This window comes from Epinephelus moara, chromosome 20, assembly GCF_006386435.1.
Source record: "Epinephelus moara isolate mb chromosome 20, YSFRI_EMoa_1.0, whole genome shotgun sequence".
NCBI lineage: Eukaryota > Metazoa > Chordata > Actinopteri > Perciformes > Serranidae > Epinephelus > Epinephelus moara.
In genome coordinates, this window is record NC_065525.1 from 12773538 (window position 1) to 12795675 (window position 22138).

Below are 22138 nucleotides of genomic sequence, written 5' to 3' on the forward strand. Positions count from 1 at the left end.
AATGGGCTGTTTATATCAACACAGGGAGCGGGTCCTCATTTATGGAGTTTGGCGTTTTCACCGCCATGTTTCTACAGTAGCTCAGAACGGACAACACTGGCTCCAGCTAAGGCCGTTTGCGATTTCATGTTTTTGCGTCGGCCACCGTAGTTAGAACTCCATCTACAACAAGCAGCGTCAGATTAACATTGATTTGTAATATGAAACTGCTTTATTCAGTGGTTTTTACCAGTTTTAAAAAACATCTGGGAAAGGTGAGCAGACATAGCAAGCACTAGCACCCCTTCTCCAACATGCCAAACAGCATCAGAGAAACAAACTGTTTTATTCAGTGTCCCTACCAATTTTAATCACCTGGTCTGTTTGTTTTGGAGAGGAGGAAACCTCTTAGGATAATTCTGCTTCTGATAAAAACCGCCTGAGCAAAGAACACTGAAGGAATTCTAACCTGGGAAGGATCAGGGGGTTGCAATTTTGCAGTCCTCCCAACTATAAGCCACCAAATTCCCCCAAATCTTACACACTGAACCTTAAGTGTACTATATTTAGACTATTTTACCATTTTACCTTGCCATCAGACAGCCCGGTCTGACGAGGAACCAAAGCTGTTATATCGCCCTCTTAAAAGCTACCACACTCCATTGCCAGAAACATAATTTTACCTCACAGCACACAGGAGTTGCTGGTCTACCACCAACTCAGTGGTTTAGTTTGTGACCCTCTGAATCAAACAAATTTTTTGTCCATAGCAGTACGTGGGTTTATACACAGCAATAACAATGTGCAGTAACATCAGTGGAGACATCAGGTCACGATGGAAAAAGTTTTTCAAAGGGGCTTGGGGGAAAAAGCATTTTGATGTAAAACATACATACTTTGACCAACATTTAAATCCTGAATTTGAATGCAAAGGGAACTCAACTGGGAAGCTACAGAATTATATAAAACCTTTGAAATAATGAGCTGCCCTTTAGGATTGAATGCAGGACAAAGATGCTGCAGACGAGCATTGCTTGTCTACCTTCACTGCCAAGACGCGTAGTTTTCCATTAACACCAGTATGCCTTGCTTTTTAGGTGTCGTCAGTTTGTGGAGATGGTGAACGGTACAGACAGCGAGGTTCGCTGCTTGACCATTCGCTCCCCCAAGTCCCAGGACAGTTACCCTGGCTCACCCAGCCTCAGCCCCCGCCACGGAGCCAGCAACACACACCTGCACACCGGAGGTACACATACCCATCTCCTCTAAACCTCTGTCCTCTCCGAAGAGCAACACATTGACAAAGATGGAATTGCCAACAAAACAGACACCAAATAGTACGATTGTCCCAGTTATTGTAAGAATTGAGATATGTATCTGTGTTTTGCTGCTGTTCCCCCTGCATAGGAGCAGATAGTCCAACCTGCAGTAACGGAGTGACTCCCCCCAACAAGTCAAAGAGCCACAGTGGTACTGGCAGCAGCAGCGTCAAATACCCCAGCGTGTCCTCCTCCGCCTCCTCTTCCACCTCCTCCTCCCCTTCCTCCGTCAACTACTCCGAGTCCAACTCCTCAGACTCCACTAAGAGTCAGCCACACAGCGCCAACAGCACCCAGGAAACCAGGTAGGAAGGCCTGTCGGTTACATTTAGAGCAGGTAAACACAGACTTCTTTATTCTGGCTTTATCACCACAGCTGATGTACAACAGGTATGGTGTAAGGTTTGGTTCTGATATTAGATGCAGCAGATACCCTCAATACATGGATACATAGAGATGTAGGTTATGCTGTAGTTATGCTCGATATTATCTCAGTTCATCATCAAAGGCACCACATGGGATAGTTAATCATCAATAAATCATTACCACAGTCATTTTAAGACATTAATATGTAATCAGTGCAGGCGAATAAAAACATTGGCACACCAGCACATTGGCAGCATCTATGATATTGCACTACATTTTACTTTGTGTGCCACTGGATTATTTATAGAAGGAAACAGGAGCCATTTTACCTCTATTCTATTTCCATCTCTGCAAAGTTAGTTTAGATGTCGTCCTATGTTGAGTGAGTGATGTGCTCCTACATGGAGACACTATTTTTGTCTGCCAAAGTTTGACCAGTTTTGGTTATTTCTCTCGAGAGATTCCTGTCTGAGCTCTTTGTCTCTGCTCTTCTCACTGGTTTTTAAACGGGTGCAGCTCAGCCAGAAAAAGGTGACATCACATCTTTCAGTGAACCGATAAAGCAACATCTGAATCAGAATCAACAGCTGTTGAGTTATTTGCTAAACTTCCCAGACACTGTCTCTCAAATCAGAATAAACCACACACCCACGCAGTCTGATTAGGCAGATTCAAGTTTTTGATTGTTGAACTCTAAATAGAAAATAAACTTTCACTTTGTGGCTTATTTCATATTGAATATTTAATGTTATAGAAAGATTTGGAACCTAGTTTTCAGGGGCTTTAGGGGATCTTATATGATCTGTTTCTTAGCATGGTGGTAATGTGGCAATATCATGACAGGGCGCAACACAGTAGCATCTTGAAAGGACAGTTCTGTTTATCTTTTACACAACTTGAGACCTCTGTAGGTGATGATGACGTTTTAGTCACTGACCTAATAGCTTAAAAGATTGAGATGCATCTTCTGTGCTAATAACAGCTTAAATGATAAATGGTATAGGGCCTTTTAGTCTTAATGACCGCTCTAAACGCTTCACATTACATGCCACATTCACCCACTCACACACACATTCCAGCACTGGTGATGGAGGCAGTAGAACAAGGTGCCACTGGCTCATCAGTTAAACATTCACACGCACTCACACTTTGGGATTCAGTATATTGCCCAAGGACACTTTGGCATGCAGACTGGAGGAGTCGGAGATCAGATCAATCAATATGCAAGTAAAATTAAGGACTAGATAAGTGGTTTAGATAAACACAGGCTAAATGCTGGTGTTTATTGCCTCAGTTGACTTCTGTTGTAAAGGGGTCATGTCCCCAGGTTTCAGCAATGTCAAAAGTGTTGTAATACCCCATAGGAATATGGACAAAACTACATAAGGTACAAGTTGTAACCATCTTGCGATGGAATCACAACAACCACAATGCCAAATCAGTGTTCATGGTGCAATGGAACACATGACATGAGAGAGATGAGTTTGGCAAAACAAGTGAAGTGTGCCAGATTTATTCAGTACGCTCTAGATTGCATTAGATCAGTGGAGAAGGATGTTTGATTGAAACTGGGATATAGTGATCCAGGCATAAAGTGCAGGGACCAGTGCCCCTTTCCCTTCTTCATACCCCCTTACTTCCAGAGCCCTTGCTTGGACCACACACACACGCTTTTATTGTGATCTCAACTACACACCTATCTAGTTTTGTGACTGCATCTTGCATGGTTATGATGCTAGAGACAAAGTCTATTCATAGACAGACAGACAGACATATAAACGCCTGGCAAAGTACTCAAAACTGCTTCTGTGGTAGTTCTCGCTACAGTAGGCGTCTCCAGGAGCACATTTTGCCATGACGAAACACACACACACACACACACACACACACACACACACACACAGACTTACAGGGTGAAAATAACACAAGCCGCAACAATACCAGCGATGAGTAAAAATCCCTAACATGAGCTTCATCACCACTGTTGAGCGTTGTGTTTAGTCATGTTTATGTTGCCAGTTGTTACCCTGTCTGTAAAATTCAAATTAACTGATGAAGTGTGTGTGTGTGTTTGTGTGTGTGTTTGTATGTCTAGTGACAGTGAGATGGAGATTGAGGCAGAGCACTATACCAACGGGGTTGTCGAGGGCTCCTCAGCGCGGATCATGAATGGCACATACAAACACGAAGAGATCCTTCAGCCGGACGACAACAGCATTGGCAATGGAGTCACAGGTACACACACACACACACACACACACACACAAATCCTGGCATGATATTTGACTCCGCCTTTAAGTTTCACAAGCAAATTAATGCCCTTGCAAAAGTCAGTTTTTTTTCAATTCCGCACCATATCCAAAATCAACCATTTGTCTCCCACAAAGACCTGGAGATAGTCACCCACACTCTCATCTCCTCATGTTTGGACTACTGTAACTCTGAATCCTCTGGTATTAGTCAGTCCTCTCTGTCCCGCCTCCAACTGGTTCAGAACGCCGCTGCCAGGCTCCTTACAGGTACCCGGAGGAGAGACCAAAGCACACCTGTTTTAGCCTCTCTCCACTGGCTGCCTTCAGTTCAGAATTGATTTGACGGTCCTCCTGTTTGTGTACAAAGCCTTCAGTGGTCTGGCCCAATCCTACATTGCAGACCTCCTAACCCTTCATTATACCCCCAAGTCCCTCAGGTCAGCTGACCTGGGGCTCCTGGCTGTCTGATTGTGCCTTTGCTGTGTGTGCCCCCAAACTGTGGAACAGCCACCCACCTCCCAATCACATCTGCCCCCTCCAATAACTCATTTAAGTCCAGGCTGAAAATCTACTTTTATTCATTAGCATTAAGTCCCCGTGATGTGGCTTTCTCTGACGCGTGCCTGTGTGTTGTGTCTCTAAATGTGTGAGTTGTGTACCCGACAGTTGTGTTGCCTCTCGTGTATGTGTTTTTTAGCAACTTATTCCTTTTGTACAGCACAATTGTTTACCTATTTCCCTAAAATATATATTTACATACATACATTTAACTTCCAGCAGGATGTTTCTGTGCGTCTACTTTAACTATGTGTGTACATATGTGTGTTGCCAGCAGATGAGGGTTGTAGTAATGGCAGACAGCTTTGTGGAGGGAACCAGGCAGCCACAGAGAGGATGATCCAGTTTGGACGGGAGCTGCAGGCGCTCAATGAACAGCTGTGCCGCGAGTACGGCAAGAACGCCACACACAAGAAGATGTTACAGGTACACACCAACACAGACACACAACTGCACGTGCACACACTTTCAAATTCAACAAACAGCTGTGCGACAACAGATTAAAGTGATGCCAAAACCGGGCTGAGGAGATTTCTTCTGTTGGCACCAGTTAAAATCCTGGTGGCAGCATTCTGTACACGCTGCAGGAATTTGAGCAATGTTTGATTTAGGATGTGCTGTAATAAAGCAGATAGAGTCCCAACTGTAACAACCAGCGGGTCAGTTCTCTGGTACACAGGAGGAGGCTCAAATTACTCTGTACTGCAGGCTGTGTCTTCTGATTCATAAGCATCCGCTCTGAGAACAATAGTCTCTGGAAAAACACGAGAAGCTGCATTGGAATGATAAAAGCTCTGCCAGAGGGCTCATCTGTAGTTGTTTGTTAAACACAGACCGTTTTCTAATATCAAAAGTGTTTTGTACTAATTGCATTATAGCAACACCTCTATCACAACAAAATTGGCCCGTAGAAACTGACATTTCATTAAAGACATCTATTTTGAAATGACCTGCTATTTAACAGTTTTCGTCTACTTTTGCATTATGTAATGTTTAACCACCAGGGGTCAGACGGACTCCAGGTCAAGTGACAGAAACGTCGCCCTGACATACTGTACTTTCAGTGAATGAAGTTGTTACCCACTAACACACCGAGCAGTCACAGAGCAACATTGTCATCCAGTTATGCTTTTAGCCAGTTGAAGAAAGTAAGACGAATATCTCTGTATTCCTTGTCAGATGCATGATTCTCTGCCAAGCACTGTGCCAACAGCAAACAGATTAGGTTTTATAGATGAAAGTGACACATGCGGGATTTAAATAGACTGTCTGTGCACAGCTAGAAAGCTGAAACAGTGAGCGGAAAGAGGCTAAAATCCTCTGCTACATTGAGTGTTCATTATAAGTGAGATCAACACTGCAAGCCAGTGTTTAAGTAGTGCTCAAGATCGGTCTTGGTCTCGAGAGCAGGTTTTTAAGATCTCTTGTCTTGGTCTCAGACAAAGTGGACTTTATTTCAAGACTGGTCAAGAACACAACTGTGGGGATGTCGCTAAACTGCCCGTGCCAAAAAGGAGTGTTGAATTAAGATGGTTAAGTTCCTTTCAGCTCCTCAGTGTTTGTATTTGTTCGCTCATAGAAAACAAAGGATCATTCCCACTCATAAAATTCACCTCTGCAATGCCTTTTGATTATTTTATGTAGTCATTTCTCATGGCATGCTCATAAATACACACATATAAATGTAGTTTGGCAATAAAAGAGGTGACTGAGGAGAAATCTTTTTTTTCTTGTGGGTGTTCTTATTGGTATGTGGATTTTTCAGATCAGTTTGAGGAGTGCCTTTAGTTTGCATCTTCCAAATTTTATCCCAAGTGTGTCATGCAGTGTGGGACTCAGGCTGGTCTGGTCTAAGTAACTTGCTCCTGCCCTGCATTGGTCTTTATCTTGAATTGGTCTCAATCACTCAAAGTCTTGGTCTTGTCTGAGTCTCCATACGCTCTTGGGCATGACCTGGTTGCGGTTTAGGTGGCATTTTGTACAAAACTGCCACAAGCAACAGACAAGTCCAGAATTGATCAGCAGTCTCTCTGTCTTTTTACTTCAGCTGACCTACATGGTCTAGTAAACTCAATAATTTTTTAATAATTCATCTTTAGCAATAAGTTAGCAGCAATACTCACTTGTGGTCTCAGTATGGTGTCTCGTTACTGAGACTGAAGTCATATTGTAGTTTGTGTCATCATAATTTAAGCCAAAGATCATCAATATTGCCCAATATGAAATGACAACATTTATTTGGGAAGCACTCAGGGCAATTGTTTTTTCATAGCTGTGTTGCTAATGTATAATTAATTATCAATCATTGCTTCATCTTGCATCCAGAAGTGTGTGGTTACGTGTAGGGAAGGTAAACCCAAGGTAAGCCCAATTTTGGAAGCCACAGAATGTATTCATATGGGCTGTCTGTCTATCTGTCCGTCCATCTGTGTAGGATGCATTCAGCCTGCTAGCGTACTCTGACCCGTGGAACTGCCCCGTGGGCCAGCAGTTAGACCCTACGCAGAGAGAATCCCTCTGCTCCGCACTCAACAGCGCCATACTGGGTAAAGAGCAAACACAGACACATACTGTGTTTCACAATGACAAATGTGTATTAAAACTAAAACCGCAGTTTATGTACTGTAACACCATGATGATGTAACAGCCATGTGGCAAAACAACAGCAACTGCTTGATGTTGTTCCTGCCTTAGATACAGAGCCTGTCAAACCCAGCACACACACTTTGATGCAGTGTGTGTGTTGCACCCCTGCCTGACTGTGTTTTTCTGCTCTAGAGTCCCAAAATCTGCCTAAGCAGCCTCCGTTGATGTTAGCGCTCGGCCAGGCCACAGAGTGTGTTCAGCTCATGGCCCGAGTCCGGTCTGGTTCCTGCTCCTTCGCCAGAGTAGACAACTTTTTGCACTAGCCCAGGTCCAGGTGAGTCAAGTTTATGTAGCATCAGGCATTAAGACACAGCCACAGACAATGCTTGTTTCTGACTAAAATCTTTTATCCAGAAGTTCAATTACAGCTTTAATCAAAAGCTCATGAATTGTACTTGAGCCTACATCTTTCTCAAAGTTGTGGTCATTCTAACTTTTCACTTCCCACTGTTGTGGAGATTCAGAAAGGTGGACACCTGCAAAACAACATATGCAGCTAACCACATAGGGATTTAATTCCAGGGCAAATTGCCAGCTAACTTACACTTATTACCTATTGATGCATATATTGCATGATTTTACGTAAACAGAGGTAAGCAGATAATACCAAATTGTCGCAAAAGATTCTGATTGTGTTGTGTGAGTGTGTGTGAGTGGTTACTGCTGTTGCTTACAGTATATAGAGAGGTGACCAGCATGTTTTTCTTCCAATTGATTTTAGGAAGTTGAAGGATGCTTGATCATCCTCATAACAGTTCACTGGATAAGCAGCCATTGCACTTAGATTATTTAGCAGGCAATAAAATAACCAAAGTCTCTTGTTTTCTCCTACTTCTCTTGCATGTGTTTACGGCAGCACACAGCCTCACATGTAAACAAACCGGTGTGAAATTGGCTTGGTTTGCCCAGAAGGTTAATTTGTGTTTTCCTAGGATAGAGAAGGAAAGACCTGCCCCTCTCTGCCTCTGATTGGCTTCCTCTAACATCCTTACCCTGAAGGCCATTGCACACAAGGTCCCTATTTTTCATGTCACATGTTTAAAAATAAATACAACCTCTCATCGTGTCAATTACAGTTTCACACTGACTCCAAAGCTTTGATCCGTCATTAAAATTTTCAGAACGGTTTGATTTTCAAGGTTTTACTTGTATCCATCAAAAGCCTTTAGAGAGCTGATTGACCAAAAAGCAGAAAGAATGTGGCGTAACCTGCGGAACACATATAACGAGAGGAACAGGGTGCACAGTATCATTTCATAACTAAGGTAGTCTGCTTTCAACAGGTCAGATAGTTATATTCAGGTGGATGATGATGATGAGGAGGAGGAAAATTTAATAGAGGATGAAGGTCACACACAGACAGACAGAGAGACAGTGCAGAGACAAAGAGGGAGGATAGTTCAGCCCCTTCACGTAACCATGGTGGCAAATGCAAGACATGGGGTGAAAGTGGCGACAGTGGAGAGAAGCAAGGGAGCGAATGTGTCGTTTAATTTTGTCTCATATTGCGATTTTCACAACAAGTAAAACAATATAAAGCATCACACACGATGTGCAAAGTTTCTGTGTGTAACAGGTGCTTTCATTGATGCATTGTTTTATGAGGTTCAAGTTTCCAAACCTCAACAATGGTGGCGAGTGCAAAGTTAAAATGACCCCTATAGGAAGAATGACCACAGTTATCAGAATGATATCTAGGTTGAAAAATATCAGGGTTTCCTATATTTTCTAATTGACTTATGGCGTGTAACATTTGGCATTTTTGGCGTCCTGTATTGAAGCGTATGGATCAATAGTGGAAAGACTGTATGGCTGCAGGGTAGGGATGCCAAATACTATCGGTCATTGGTATCAGCCAATATTGGCTTTAAGATGAACCGTCAGAACCGGCCAACATGCTTTTTCTTAATTTGCACAATGAATGAATATTACATTAAGTGAAAAGCTTTGTATTACATGTCTCCATCTGCTGGTGGGTTATCATGCATAATATGATGTGAATTCCACTACAGTAGAGACCTGTTGATCACTAAAATTAGGTGGAGAAAAAAGTGGATGTATAGATATTGGTATCAGTTAAATAAGTTGTTACATATTGGCATATTGGATATTGGCTAAAATTCCAATATTGTGCATCCCTCCTGCAGGATGTAACACAGCATTTACTGCCTCAGTCTATTTTCCTACAGTGGAGCACCTTATTGTAAATTCCCTGCATAAAATGAAATACATTTTAATAACATATACAGTGGTCATACAGAAAATGAAGTAAAAATAAGGACAATTCCTCCAGAACAAAATGAAAATGGCAAAACTCCAATTCTATGCTGCACACGGATATTGAAGCAAGCTGTTTAATCATGTTACATTCATTCATTACCTCGCTTAGATGATTACCCGTCTCTCCACAGGTTAATGTTAAGTAGCACTGAGAGAAGGCATGTCCAGCAGGTAGTTGTCATGGCGACGGAGGAAAGAGCATGCGTGTGATTGGTGTGTTTGGCTGTCCGTCAGACCGAGCCAGCGGCACAGAGGAGCAGAGGAGAGCGGGAGAGAAGAAAGCTTCCTTTTAATTTAGTATTATCAAATAAAGAAATGTGTGACACTATTTAAAGATAATTAATTATTATTCTGTTTATCTAGCCATTTTTATAGTTCATTTTTTTGTCAGTTTGTTGTGCTCATCCTGGACAAAAAAAATTGTAAATCCCCCCCTTTTTATTTTTTTCTTATGTTTTAATAATGGGTGGATTTTAATTCCCTACGATCAGTATTTTACTCGCATTGTTGTTGTTCACCATATCACAGACCACAGTACCCACATCTGGTTACCACGGTGACCCCCATGACTACAGGTCACAAAACCTGAGGTCTATGAACATCATCTTTGTTAAGATACAGAAGACAGACAGACTGAGTCCTTTACCCCAAAAAATACATTAAAAAAAACCAATTGTGGATTGTGTGGAGCGGATCATTAGCTCTGGTCAAGGCTGATGCGACACAGTCATAAAAACAACCACTGATATAAAATAGAAAATAGACTGATGTGAGAAAAGTGGTTCCTTAAATTATTCCAGAAAGTTGGAAATAAAAATTAAGTAAGGGAATGCTTCGAATATAAAAGACTTTGCGCCATAGACGCATAATGAAAAAAAAACATCATCCTTGGAAAAAACATACTTGAAGGGTCTCTGTAGTGGAGAACCAGGGAGAAATGGTAATGACAAGGCATTTAATTGGAATATTAGAGGTGTTGGACCCTTAATTTTAGTGTAACAACCACAGCATCGTCCAATCAGTGATGTCGTTGCAGGTGGCAGAGCTCAGCAGCAGCTGCAGCTCCAACACCTGCTCTCAAGACCCAACATAACATTGTTATCATGGTCGCCTTGATGCCAGCATAAAGAAAATCAGTTTCAAAGGCAGACTAACAAGCACAGTGTGTGGACGGCCAAAAGTCAAGTCACCCCTGGGGATTTCATTACTTTTTTTTTCTCACATTGTCCACTGCCTTTCCTGCGCTGTGCATATGCTGTCGCAATTACAGTTTTCAAAAAAAGAGTTGAAATAATTTGCCAAACCAGAAGATTTTTTTTTTCTTCAGGGTGATAATTGTGATTGTGATAAGTAAGCCACAGTATTTCTTTCATTTGGGGCATTTGATTTCAAACCTCTCAAAGGTTATTAGGCCAGCTGTGTGTGCGTTGGAACAGGGCTTTTTCCCCCAACTCAGATCCCTCCATTTCACCCATAAACTTCACTTGACTATATCCTACCCGCTATTGAACAGGAGGACATAGACAAGTTTATTTCTGTGGCCCACAACCACATGTTTGTCCAAACTTTTTATTGTTCAGTTTTTCCCATTAGATGAAACCACAGTGCTCCTGTTTATGGAATCAGATCAGTTGTACAAAAAAAACACAGATACCACTTCTAGCCCCCAACAGCATGAAATTACAGCTACAGCGTCTTTTGACAACCACCTCTTGCTGACAGTCACGTTGTATTGAGCCTCAAAGTGTTAAATATTAAAGGTCAAGTGTGTAGGATTTGATGTCCCGCTTAGTATAGAGACAACAATTCTTAGTTTCAGGTGAATATAAAAATTAGTTATGAATATTATATTTCATTGATGCCAGTTTATCTCCCTATATCCTACACCTTGGACCTTTTCAGTGACTGAATAATACATTTTGAAATAAATATCATCTGAATAAATGGAGTAAAAATTATATAATTGAACCAATAAATTGTGAAATAATTAATGTCCATATGCTGGTCTATAGAGTGTTCCAGGGATGACATCTTTCTGTAGGCCAACAAGGAAGTAAGCGTTGCTCTCGTTCCCTTGTCAAAAAGCCTATGGAATTTTGGATTATTGCAGAAAAAAACTCTGTGGGTAATTAATACTTACAGCAAGATACAACAAGATAATCGTCACAAATGAACGCCACGTTTATGATTTTTGGAGCCTAAATGCAATCAGCAAAAACAAAAAGCTAACGTTTTGCTATAAACAAACTACATGTCGCAGGACTTATATGTTGCTGCCACAACTAGGCTGTAAAGCCATGGTTGGCATGATGACGTTTGGTTTAGCCACTTGTTAGCAACCGTCTTTTTTAAGACGCATAAAAGCTTTAAAATTCAGGAGTGGGTTATTAACTGACATATTTCAGTTCAAGTGTGAGAATCTGTTGAGCTTGTGTTAACCACAGACTTTATTTCAGGCATCTAACCAAAAACCCATTTACTTTGAGGCAAGGAAACCAGGAGTCCTAAAATGATAACTCTTTTCCAGGGTTTGCAGGCCCCCAGTAATGCTGCTCAGCCTTGCAGCCAGTTTTTCCCCAGTGGCCACTTGCGGTATTGCAGCAAAAAAAAAAATTCCCTGCATTTTCCCCACTACTACATATATTCAATGGGAAGGATACTGCAGAAGTAAACCCAGGAGCTTGAAAACTTTTTCGTCATATGCACAAGATGGCATAAGCACCATCTTGCCATATAGTGTCTAGGTTGTATTATTAATCTATGAAAAAGTCCCACTCCTTACATAGATATAAAAGGCTCATTCTAAGATAACAAACATGACGAATCTTAGTGTCAGGTGATTATAAACTAATGAAAACAATTATGTTTCATTCCTGCCAATTTATCCCCCTAAATCTGCCAAAATTTAGCTAGCTAGCTAGCACCTATTAGCTAATAGATAACTTACTAGCTAGTAGCTAACTTACTAGCAACTTAGTCATTTTTAATCAACCAACTAGTTGCTGCTCTTTGACACACTGCACAGTAACTACTTGTTAGATTTTTTTTTGTTTAACGTAACAAGGCTACATATGCTACCTACCTAGCCAGCTAACTCCAGGCTCGCTTGTGAGCTTGGGTTTATTATTTAGCATCAAAGTGAAGAGCTAGTGTTAGCTGCAGTAGCTAACATTGTCTGGTTAATTCAGAGTACTTTAGACAGTGTTGTGATTCAGGAAATATCCCTAACATTAGCTCCTGAGTTGAGTTTTGAAAATGTCTCATATTTCACAGTTCATTGGCTCTCTTAAATGTGTTTCAGATTATTTATTTCACAATGTGTTATTTATTTATGTTATATTGGAGTTTAGTATTGGATTATTATTTTTGACATTTTATTATAATCATCAGCTTTCTGTCTCTGTATCTTAACAGATGATTGTTCATTGCAAAATTACAGATTGGGCTCAACTTCACCTTATGTCTAGACCAATGATTGGATTTTGATCACAAACCTGGTTTGTTCCACACCTTAGTTTTATCTGAAACATTTAGAGTCTTTTGTTTTTACACCAGACCTATTTCCTACCAAATAGCAATGACTTAATGTTGTCTGACCAGTGGCGATCTGTCACTTCGGCTGCTTTGTTGTGACCTGGCAAATGGCTTGTGGATCCATCCTGAAGTGTATATTTCCATTTATAAGAGAATTTCAGTCTATGGTAGAGAAATATGGAATGATATAATACTGGAGATGTGTATATGCAATGTGGGGTTTACTACAGGGTATGTGGACAAACTTTTTACCGAGTTGGTTTTTATACAGACCTTCTGCTATAATAGGAACTATTCTAATAACCACACATACAGTACACACACGACATCTGCTTCTACAGCTGTAAAGGACTTCTGTTACACACACACACACACACACACACACACACACACACACACACACTTGTACGTGAAAGAACAACCTCTGTTGCATACCTGTAGGGAACAAGTCTCCCAGCTGTCCTTTGTGTTTGAGCCTGGGCTGCGTCTCAGCACTGTTACCACGCACCCTTCCTCTAATCCCTGCATAGACATAAGCACTGATGTGATCAGTGATTGTTTCAAGGAAAGGATGAATGTGAACAGTTTTGGAAATGGGCCCGAGGCCTCTGAAGCCTCATGGACTTCTTGCAGAGAGACCGGAGAAATGGATTTAGGCATCGCAGACAAGCTGTGCACAATTGACTTCTATCATGATTTTAATTTCATATTTTGACTTTTGAGTTTTAGCAAAAAATAAAAAGTAAAAAAAAAACAATTGTGAAATGAGTTACCCTCTACTTAGCATGACTTTTAAAACCTTTAAAATGATATAAAAAAGGAAAAATGATAATTGAAAAAAAAAACCTATGTACTGGAAACATGTTAAAAAAGAAATATTGTATTCTGTTTAATTTTGACAGAATTATTTTTATTAAAATACATCCATAAGCATATGCTCGATCTCCTGTTTCTTTTTTATCCAGTGTGAGTGTTCTTTGTATTTCTTTTTACCTCCTACAGTCCAGAGATTTCAGGCTAGGTGGATTGCAGACTCTAAATATGGATAAATGATTTGTTCATGATGTTCCTCTCATATCCACCTGTGCTGCCTAAAATGTTCTATTTTATACATCTCCAATACATCGGTTGAACAGAAACAGCACATATAACAGATACAAGCAGAAAACACTGGGCAGCTTGCTACAAGATGAGAATTAGAATTTAAAGTTATAATGGTAAATTTGGTACTAAAGTAAAGAAATGCTGATGAATGTAGAAAATCCTTATCAAATAGGGTTGTTGCAAGCAGGACATACATGAAGAAAATATAGAAATAACAAAGCAACAAATGAAAGAGAAAGAGCGGTCTACAAAAACATAGGCACACATTAATGTGAGTACATGGACGAAGCATAACCGGGTCGCAGGGGATTGGAGCCTTTCGCAGCTGACATTGGGCACCATTCGGCAAGTACACCCTAGACAAGTCGCCAGACTATCACAGGGCTAACACATAGAGGCAGACAACCATTCACACTCACATTCACACCTATGGGTAATTTAGAGTCACCAAATTAACCTTAACTAACCTCCCCAACAAGCCGGAGAGCCTGGAGAAAACCCACACTGACACGGGGAGAACATTATAACTCCACAATGAAGGCACCCAGACAGCTGGTGGATTCAAACCCGCAGTCCAAAAACATGTTTTATATTTATGTATATATATGTATTTTTTCAAAAACAGGAGGAACTGCACAGACACAGACCACGAGGAAACAGCACCTTTTCAAGCTCAAGTTTTTCCTGATTCAAACAGCCAGACAGAATGTCCAAACCCTTTAAATTACAGAAGGCGTAGGACATATGATTTTATTTAATTTTTTTCCAAAGAGTATGAGTGGTGTCCTAAGATTCAGTTCATATTAAGCTAGCTAATGTTATGTTACCATCATGGGAACATAACATAAAAACATCTGTGTTGAATTGCTGTTATTTTTATGCCTTCACGCCAATGATGACCTTGGCCGCAGGCATTATGTTTTCGGGTTACCTGTATGTACGTACGTCAGTGCCATCCTTGTGAACACAATATGTCAAGGGAATTTCTTCAAATTTGGCACAAATGTCCAATTGGACTCGAGGATGAACTGAATGGATTTTCTTGGTCGAGGGTCAGAGTTCAAGGTCTCTGTGACCTTGCATCCATCTCATTCTCCTGAACACAATTTCTCAAGAACAGCTTGTGGGAATTTCTTCAAATTTGGCACAAACGTCCACTTAGACTGAGGGATTGACTGATTTTTATTTTTTATTTTTTGGTCAAAGGTCAAGGTTCAAGGTAGTGTGAGTTCATATAATAAGTTTTTGGCCATAACTCAAGAACTTATATGCCAATTATGACAAAACTTCACACAAATGCCTAATAGGATAAAATAATGAAGTGATGACATTTTATATCCAGGAGGTCAAAGGTCAGTTTCACTGTGACATCACAATGTTCTGCATAAAACACTTTTTCTGGCCATGTCATATCTCAGGGACAGAAGGGGAAATATTTGGTCAGATACTGAACTGGTGACACTCATCCTCGGTGACCACCTTGAAACTGTGCTGATTATGTGCTGTCGGGGGGAAATGGGTGTGAAGCATCCATGTTGTCACAGACAGGTGTGAACTGTAGGAGGAACGTGACTGGTGCGCGGAGGCACACAACCACAGGGTGGTTACTCTAGTTTTACGTTATTTCAAATGAACACAGTCAGTCCACATCTGTGTTTCTTCACACATCTTAACAAACTGTCATGAAAGTGTGGAAACTAACAGCTCTGTCACTAACTGAAATTATTACCACTGGGAGCTCCCTCTCAGTATCCCGTTTTTAGAGCCCTGTCTCTCGGCATTACCAGCCCTGACTTTTAACTGCCGGTGCATCGCTACCACAAGGTCTTTTCTGGGTTACTGGGTTTAAAGGCCAAATGCCTCCAGCAGGTTGGAGGTTGACAAGTAAAAGTCTTATGTCATGACTAACTGGAGAAACTGACTTGTTTCAAGGGAACTACAGTGAATTTTACTGCTTTCAGTGAACTTTGGGCTCCATCAGCTCATGTTGTTGATCCCCTGCATCCTGGACAGACCATACATTGTTAAGTATACTGGTTACAGGCCTCTGAATTGCCACCCAACACCTCAGATTTTTTGTGTGTGATTCAAATAAAGTGAAAACAAAATGGCAGATCAGTACTATTATTAAGCCAATTTATAAGCATATTGTATCATTTAATGTCACTTGACTCCACTGAATAGCCCATGTTTTATTTATTGTTTTTATGACACATGATGGAGCATCTTCCAGAGTAAAATATATGTATCAAGAAACATACAGAGTGAAGTGGTTTTAAATCATATTATAGGCCTTGAATAATAAATTAAGAGAGCTGGGAGACTCAGATCATTTACATCTTTACGTGTTACACTTGAATATAATACAATGTAATGTATTTGTCACAGGTCTCTTGTCGGAAAGATTTTTTTCTGCCTATTTACTTGTGGCTAAATGGAAATAGAGTTAAGTTTACTGTATTGCTCACTGTGCTGGCGCATAGGCTACAGTCTGCCTGTCATAGTGCAACAACAGCAGACATCTTGTTTTATGATTCCATCAAAGGCACAGCATTCACAGCAATTTGTTTTATATACCCATCATGCACTGTCATCTATTATTGCTTATGTGTGGTATCTTTCTGTTTTACAATAATTGGACAGCAGAGGGCAGAAGGTGGTTGGGGAATACATAGACAGCACAGAATTAACTATTTTTCATTTTATTCATGTTGCACAGTTTGAAATAAAGAATATACATACAGTAGAATACTGGATATAAGATCTCGGGTCCTCTTTAGAATAGTTTCTCCCCATCACTGCTATCTGACTTAACACATTTTCCAAAACTGTTCCTCATATCCAACACATGAAACACTACACACACAAAACGTGCAACTTTTATCAAATGTTTGATCAACATGGTTTGATATCAATCTTCATCGAGGACAAATACAATATTTAATGACCAACTTGTGCTGCTTGTAAAGGACAAATTTATCTTTGAAAGCATGGAGCTTGCAGAGACTGAAATCAAATAATGAAGCCCTCTGTAGGAAATGTGGAGACTGTGAGGTTATGGGAAATCAAGGTATTAAATTTAACCACACTTCTAATGTTAACTAGAGACTGTGTCAAGTCACTGCAACAAAGTGAATTAGTTATTTTCACTTAATCAGTCACGAGTCCTATGAGTTTATCTCTGAAATTCTGTGCCTGTATATGTGCTTAATTTAGCAGTAGGTAGTTCAGTTTGAGCTGCAGATGAAACATCTTCAGAAAAAGTACGACATGTACATCAATGAAGATGCAGCAGTGAGGCAAGCGGAATGGAAACTAAGGACCAAGAAAGGAGCCCTGTGGGACACCACATGTTGTTGATAAAGACAATTTCCCACCAGGAAGAATGACAGTATGAGTCTTTTATCAGAAGCCCCAAAATGACATATATTTATATCAAGTGACAAAGCCCATAGATGACTGTAGAATTTAAGACCCCAAATCCAAACCATGACCTTTCCCTTCACGTAACCAGGTTTTTTTTTTAAAAGAAAGCCTTAGCCACAGCATTGTCACATCATTTAAAGAAAACATTTTCAACCAGCCCTGTGTAATCGCAGTGTGTGCAGAGAAGCAGTGTTTGGCTTTCCCCTGTGCTGCCAGCCTCTGGAGCTCCTCAAACATTTGCTGGTGGAGGTCTACATCATCATCATCATCATCATCATCATCATCATCGACGGCATTAAAACGTGTCATCCAGTGGAGTGAATTTATTTTTAACAGTGATTTGTAAATGTTTTGGAAGACACAGACAAACAATGTCATCCTATCCATAGGGTGTCACATTGAATTCTGTGTGTTGCTCTAGAGGATATGGCAAGGATTCATTGTTTGAAAGGAGGAGGATAGTTGATTGTGGATTTTCTTTCCCAGGTTGTCAAATACAGATGATTTAGGCTGGTGGTTCAGTCGGACAACCAACCCAAATGAGATATAAGATATGATAATAAAAGACTAGCCGTTTATTGTCTACCTTAGGAGAAATTTGTCTCGGACATTTGAGAGAACAAAGGCGACATGGCCACACACATACATTGCACCAAGTCCTTGAGCCACGTATTGCACGCATGCCCTACACCAAAATATTGCACATCACCCTCCCCTCACACCCACATTCACAGACACTCTTCATCTAATAATGTTTAGTAGTTTGATTGATAGTTGGACTAATGAAAAGTTTTTGGGTCAGTAGTGACAATAAACCTTCTCCAGAGTTACATTCAGCACCTTTAATTTCGTGCACCTGATTGGTTGATCTGGTGTCATTGTGTTTCCAGCTCCAGTGTGTTGTCTGTCAAGTGTTCGATATAAGCAGGTCTGCTCAGAGCTGTGAACTAAAAGCCAATATAAATCTTCTTATTCTATCCTACCCACATGGTCAGCATTACATGGTACATAACAGATTTTACTGCTGTTTTCTTGAAATTTCTGTGCAAATCTATACATATAAAACTGTATAAAAATACATCACTACGGCTTAAGCCCCATCTCTAACAATTTTTGTTGCTTTATAATGTTAAAAATGCTTTTAATAAAAATAGCAACCCTGTCAAGCAGTTTTTCAGTTATAAAACAATTTGCTCTGAATTAAAAGGCTGTTAGTCAGAGCAGCACTGCTGCTGCTTCCCTAAAGAGACTGCTGCTTATTGACGTGCCAGCCCCGAGTCTTGGCTTCCTGTCCTGAAACTGATGTGTTTTTCCAGCTATCTTTGACAACTTAATCCATGTTTATTATAACACATGCCAGTCTGTCTCTTCTGAAGCGAGAAAGATCTTCAAATATTCAACTGAGCTTTAATACCATACTGTGCTCCATTTTGTAATGACAGTGACAGTTCTCAAAAAGAAAACAACTATTTTGTCATTATGGAATAACTCAGGTGGCATTTCATGACAAAAGCTATCTGTATTCCCAACATATGCCATAAGGAAATGTTTTTCATATACAACCTTTCATTATGAGTAAACTCGATAACACACATTCACAATAAAATGAATACAATAATTGTCATTCATCAACATCAAGTCTTGGCTTTGTTTCTGAGATGCTAAGTCATATTTTGCATTCAAAAATGTGAATTTAGAGTCTGAAGAGGCTTTCCAAATCTGAAAGGATTCAATGCAGTAATTCAATGTTTTTCACTGGACCTCGGGCTATTTGTGGTCAAGGCTGGTTAACAAGGAGGAGAGTGGGTGCATGTACTCACCGGTGTACGGGGCTGTGTCCTTGTAAATATAATGGAATAGAACCATGTAAACAAGTGCAATTTGCTGTGGTTCATTCAACCTCTTCGACCCCAACGACCTGCACTCGAACAGAGTAATGGGCTGCAGGTTTCTGTTTCAATTCTGATTCAGAATTTTGTAGAAATTCGTATAAAATAATATACAAAGCGTGTTACCATTTCCCTCCTGAGGATGAGTAAAGTATTTCCTATCCTAACTCATCTAAAAAACTCTATATGATATCTAATAAAGAGTTGGAACAAGCTGTTACGTTACATATGACAGTGATATGACTGTCAGTGTGAATGTGAAATTTTTCCAACCTTGAAGCAACCTAAGGGGAAATAAAAGACAAAAACTAGACACTGAAGGGGTTAAAAACAAGCAATAAATCAGTGATAATGAGGCCCCGGACCATTTTGACCATGCACCCACACATGTGCGGCTCTCATGTACACACACAAAAACCTGGCACTACAACTCTCAGTGGAGTGACACAGAAATTGTCCGGAGGTTAGTGGTTCAATCACATGCTTGAAATTTTCGCTGGGAGCGCTGTTAAAATCCTCTTTCTTGTGCATACGAGAGAGCTGAGCCTGTAATTATGCACGAGGTGAGAGTGGTGGGCCGCCTCTGTCAGCGCTGCGGCCAGTGAATGTCCTACATCATACAGTATATTACGCCTTCAAGGCCTTAAGACATGCTCTCAGCGCTGCGAGACCTCTGGCCTTCAGAATTGGGATGAAACATTCAGCGTGGTTGCTATGGTACACGTTAGTCACCGTGGCAACCTGCTACAGCGTTCTCAGAGGGGTGGGGGGTGTAAATAACGCAACACCCACTCTCATTGCCCAATCGCTGTAATGCATATTCATACTCACATGCGAGTCATTAGGGACATGTTTTATTAGTCTACCCACCCATCTATCCATCTATCTATCCATCCATCCTTTCATCCTTCTATCCTTTTTGGCTTGACTAAATCGTAATTACTCTGAGGCCAGTTGAAGGATGCAGCCCCCGCCTGCTCTCAGCTAGATTGTAATGGGTTCATAAGCGCTGCTGATTGAATTGATTGCCACAGTTGGAGTCTGGCTGAGATGTACAATGGGGTGGAATATGCAGAGCGCAGAACATTAATCAGCTCACACAAATGGGCTGCAGGCTCTCACTTTATTTCAGGTACAGTGGAAAATGTATACAGTACAAGTCATATGCAAGAAATGACAGCAAAGAAAGGGACAATATTACTTTTTCTTTCCTTCATCGGGTTTGACAGGTGTGTTGTAGTGTTGCCACGCAGTTCTGTCGTATCCACATGTGCACAAGAAACTGTTTATCTGGTTTAAAAGTGCAGTTTTGCACATACATACACTCTTTACACAATAACATACAGAAACAAAGACATACTGTTCAGATGCAACAGTATAGTGGTAAATGGTTTACAGTACTTACCTTTACAAGAACATGATGTCCAACAAAACAAATTTAGGCCCACCTGCAGGACTGTGCACAAGTATTTCAAGAGTCAAGATTAAATTGGAAAGTTAAAGTACTCTAAGATCACCTCATTTTTTTCCTCAATCCTTGAGATTTCCCTAATGGCCCAAAGCTATAAACCCAATTTTTAACAAAATTTCCTCCTGGTATTTATTCTGGTTCAGCCATTAAATGTATTTGGGTTCAGTCTAGAGCACATTTAGTTTTCAGAAGCAAGTGGAGATCTGGGGGAGTTGATTATAATTGTAAACCACAGCCATTTGGACCCTTGGAGGTCAAAAGCGCAGACAAACACAAAGAGGAACAGCTAAGGGTGGAGGAGAGGATGGACGTTCAGGCGTGACTCACTGAGGTAGACTGTGACTTGTTGTCAGGAACGTGAATGTACAACAACAAAATCACTAGTCTTCCACAACGTGTCACACTGTTCAGGCTCGAGAGTCAAAGTGCTGCCTCCTGATCGTCTGACAGCAGCAGCCCTGTAATTCAGATGAGGTGTGACATCAAATACCGAGGATTTTCCTGATTGAAAAAAGTTGTATCTGCTCTTTAGTGCAGGAATCAGCAGGATTTAAGAGTTGAAACTGCCTGTGAAAAAGATGCTTTATTAATATCGGTGTCAAATAAAACACTAAAGATGTGCTAACATCTAAAACATCAAGAATTCCTGTATCTAAAGAGAAGACACGATCGGTACTTACAGCGCTTTAAGGTTAATCACATAAACACATTACACAAGCAACGTCAAAGCACACTTCACACTGTATAATGACCAGACTAAATTTGTGATTCATTATGTTATTCATTCACCACACACAATGTAAACATCCAGGGACATCAAGGCACATTGAATATGCATGTGTTGATGCCAACAGGAGCGCAATGAAACAACATACAGGGGGGAGAGACAAAGCAGCCTTGATGAATTCATTTAGGAGAGCGTCCCTGCTGCCTGGGAGCTGGTAATAATGCACCGATAAGTACAGCGCACACACAAAAGTCTCACCGTGGCTATTTCAATGCGGATCCCACTCTGTTGTAAGCTGTGCTAGAGCAGGGAGAGAGATCTCAGACACACACACACACACACACAGACAGCTGAGCAGAAGTTGTGACAGAGTGGCTGTTCTAATAACAGAAGAGTAAAAGGACACAAGTTTAATCTCCTGGTATTGGTTCTCTAAAGCACTGCCAATAAAGTTGGATCCCTGCTGTATAAGGAAGAGGAGAGCAGACGAGAGGACAGTGAAAAGGGTAAGGTGAGGAAAGAGGAGCTAAGGAAAAGGAAAAGGAGTTGGAGGGAAAGGGAAAAAGAGAGGGAATGGAAAGGGAGGA

The 22138-nt window shown here is 40.7% G+C and overlaps 1 protein-coding gene across 1 annotated transcript in view; it reads left to right on the forward strand.

The window, feature by feature from the left end:
- ranbp10 (RAN binding protein 10) overlaps window positions 1-13869 on the forward strand; it is a 50006-nt gene extending 36137 nt beyond the window's left edge. Inside the window, exons 9-15 of the mRNA XM_050072982.1 lie at window positions 1077-1225; window positions 1387-1603; window positions 3760-3899; window positions 4752-4900; window positions 6909-7020; window positions 7253-7394; window positions 9532-13869. Coding sequence (XP_049928939.1) covers window positions 1077-1225; window positions 1387-1603; window positions 3760-3899; window positions 4752-4900; window positions 6909-7020; window positions 7253-7383 — 898 coding nt within the window. The 3' untranslated portion in view covers window positions 7384-7394; window positions 9532-13869. The remainder of the gene's footprint in view (window positions 1-1076; window positions 1226-1386; window positions 1604-3759; window positions 3900-4751; window positions 4901-6908; window positions 7021-7252; window positions 7395-9531) is intronic.
- Window positions 13870-22138: the final 8269 nt, after the last annotated feature.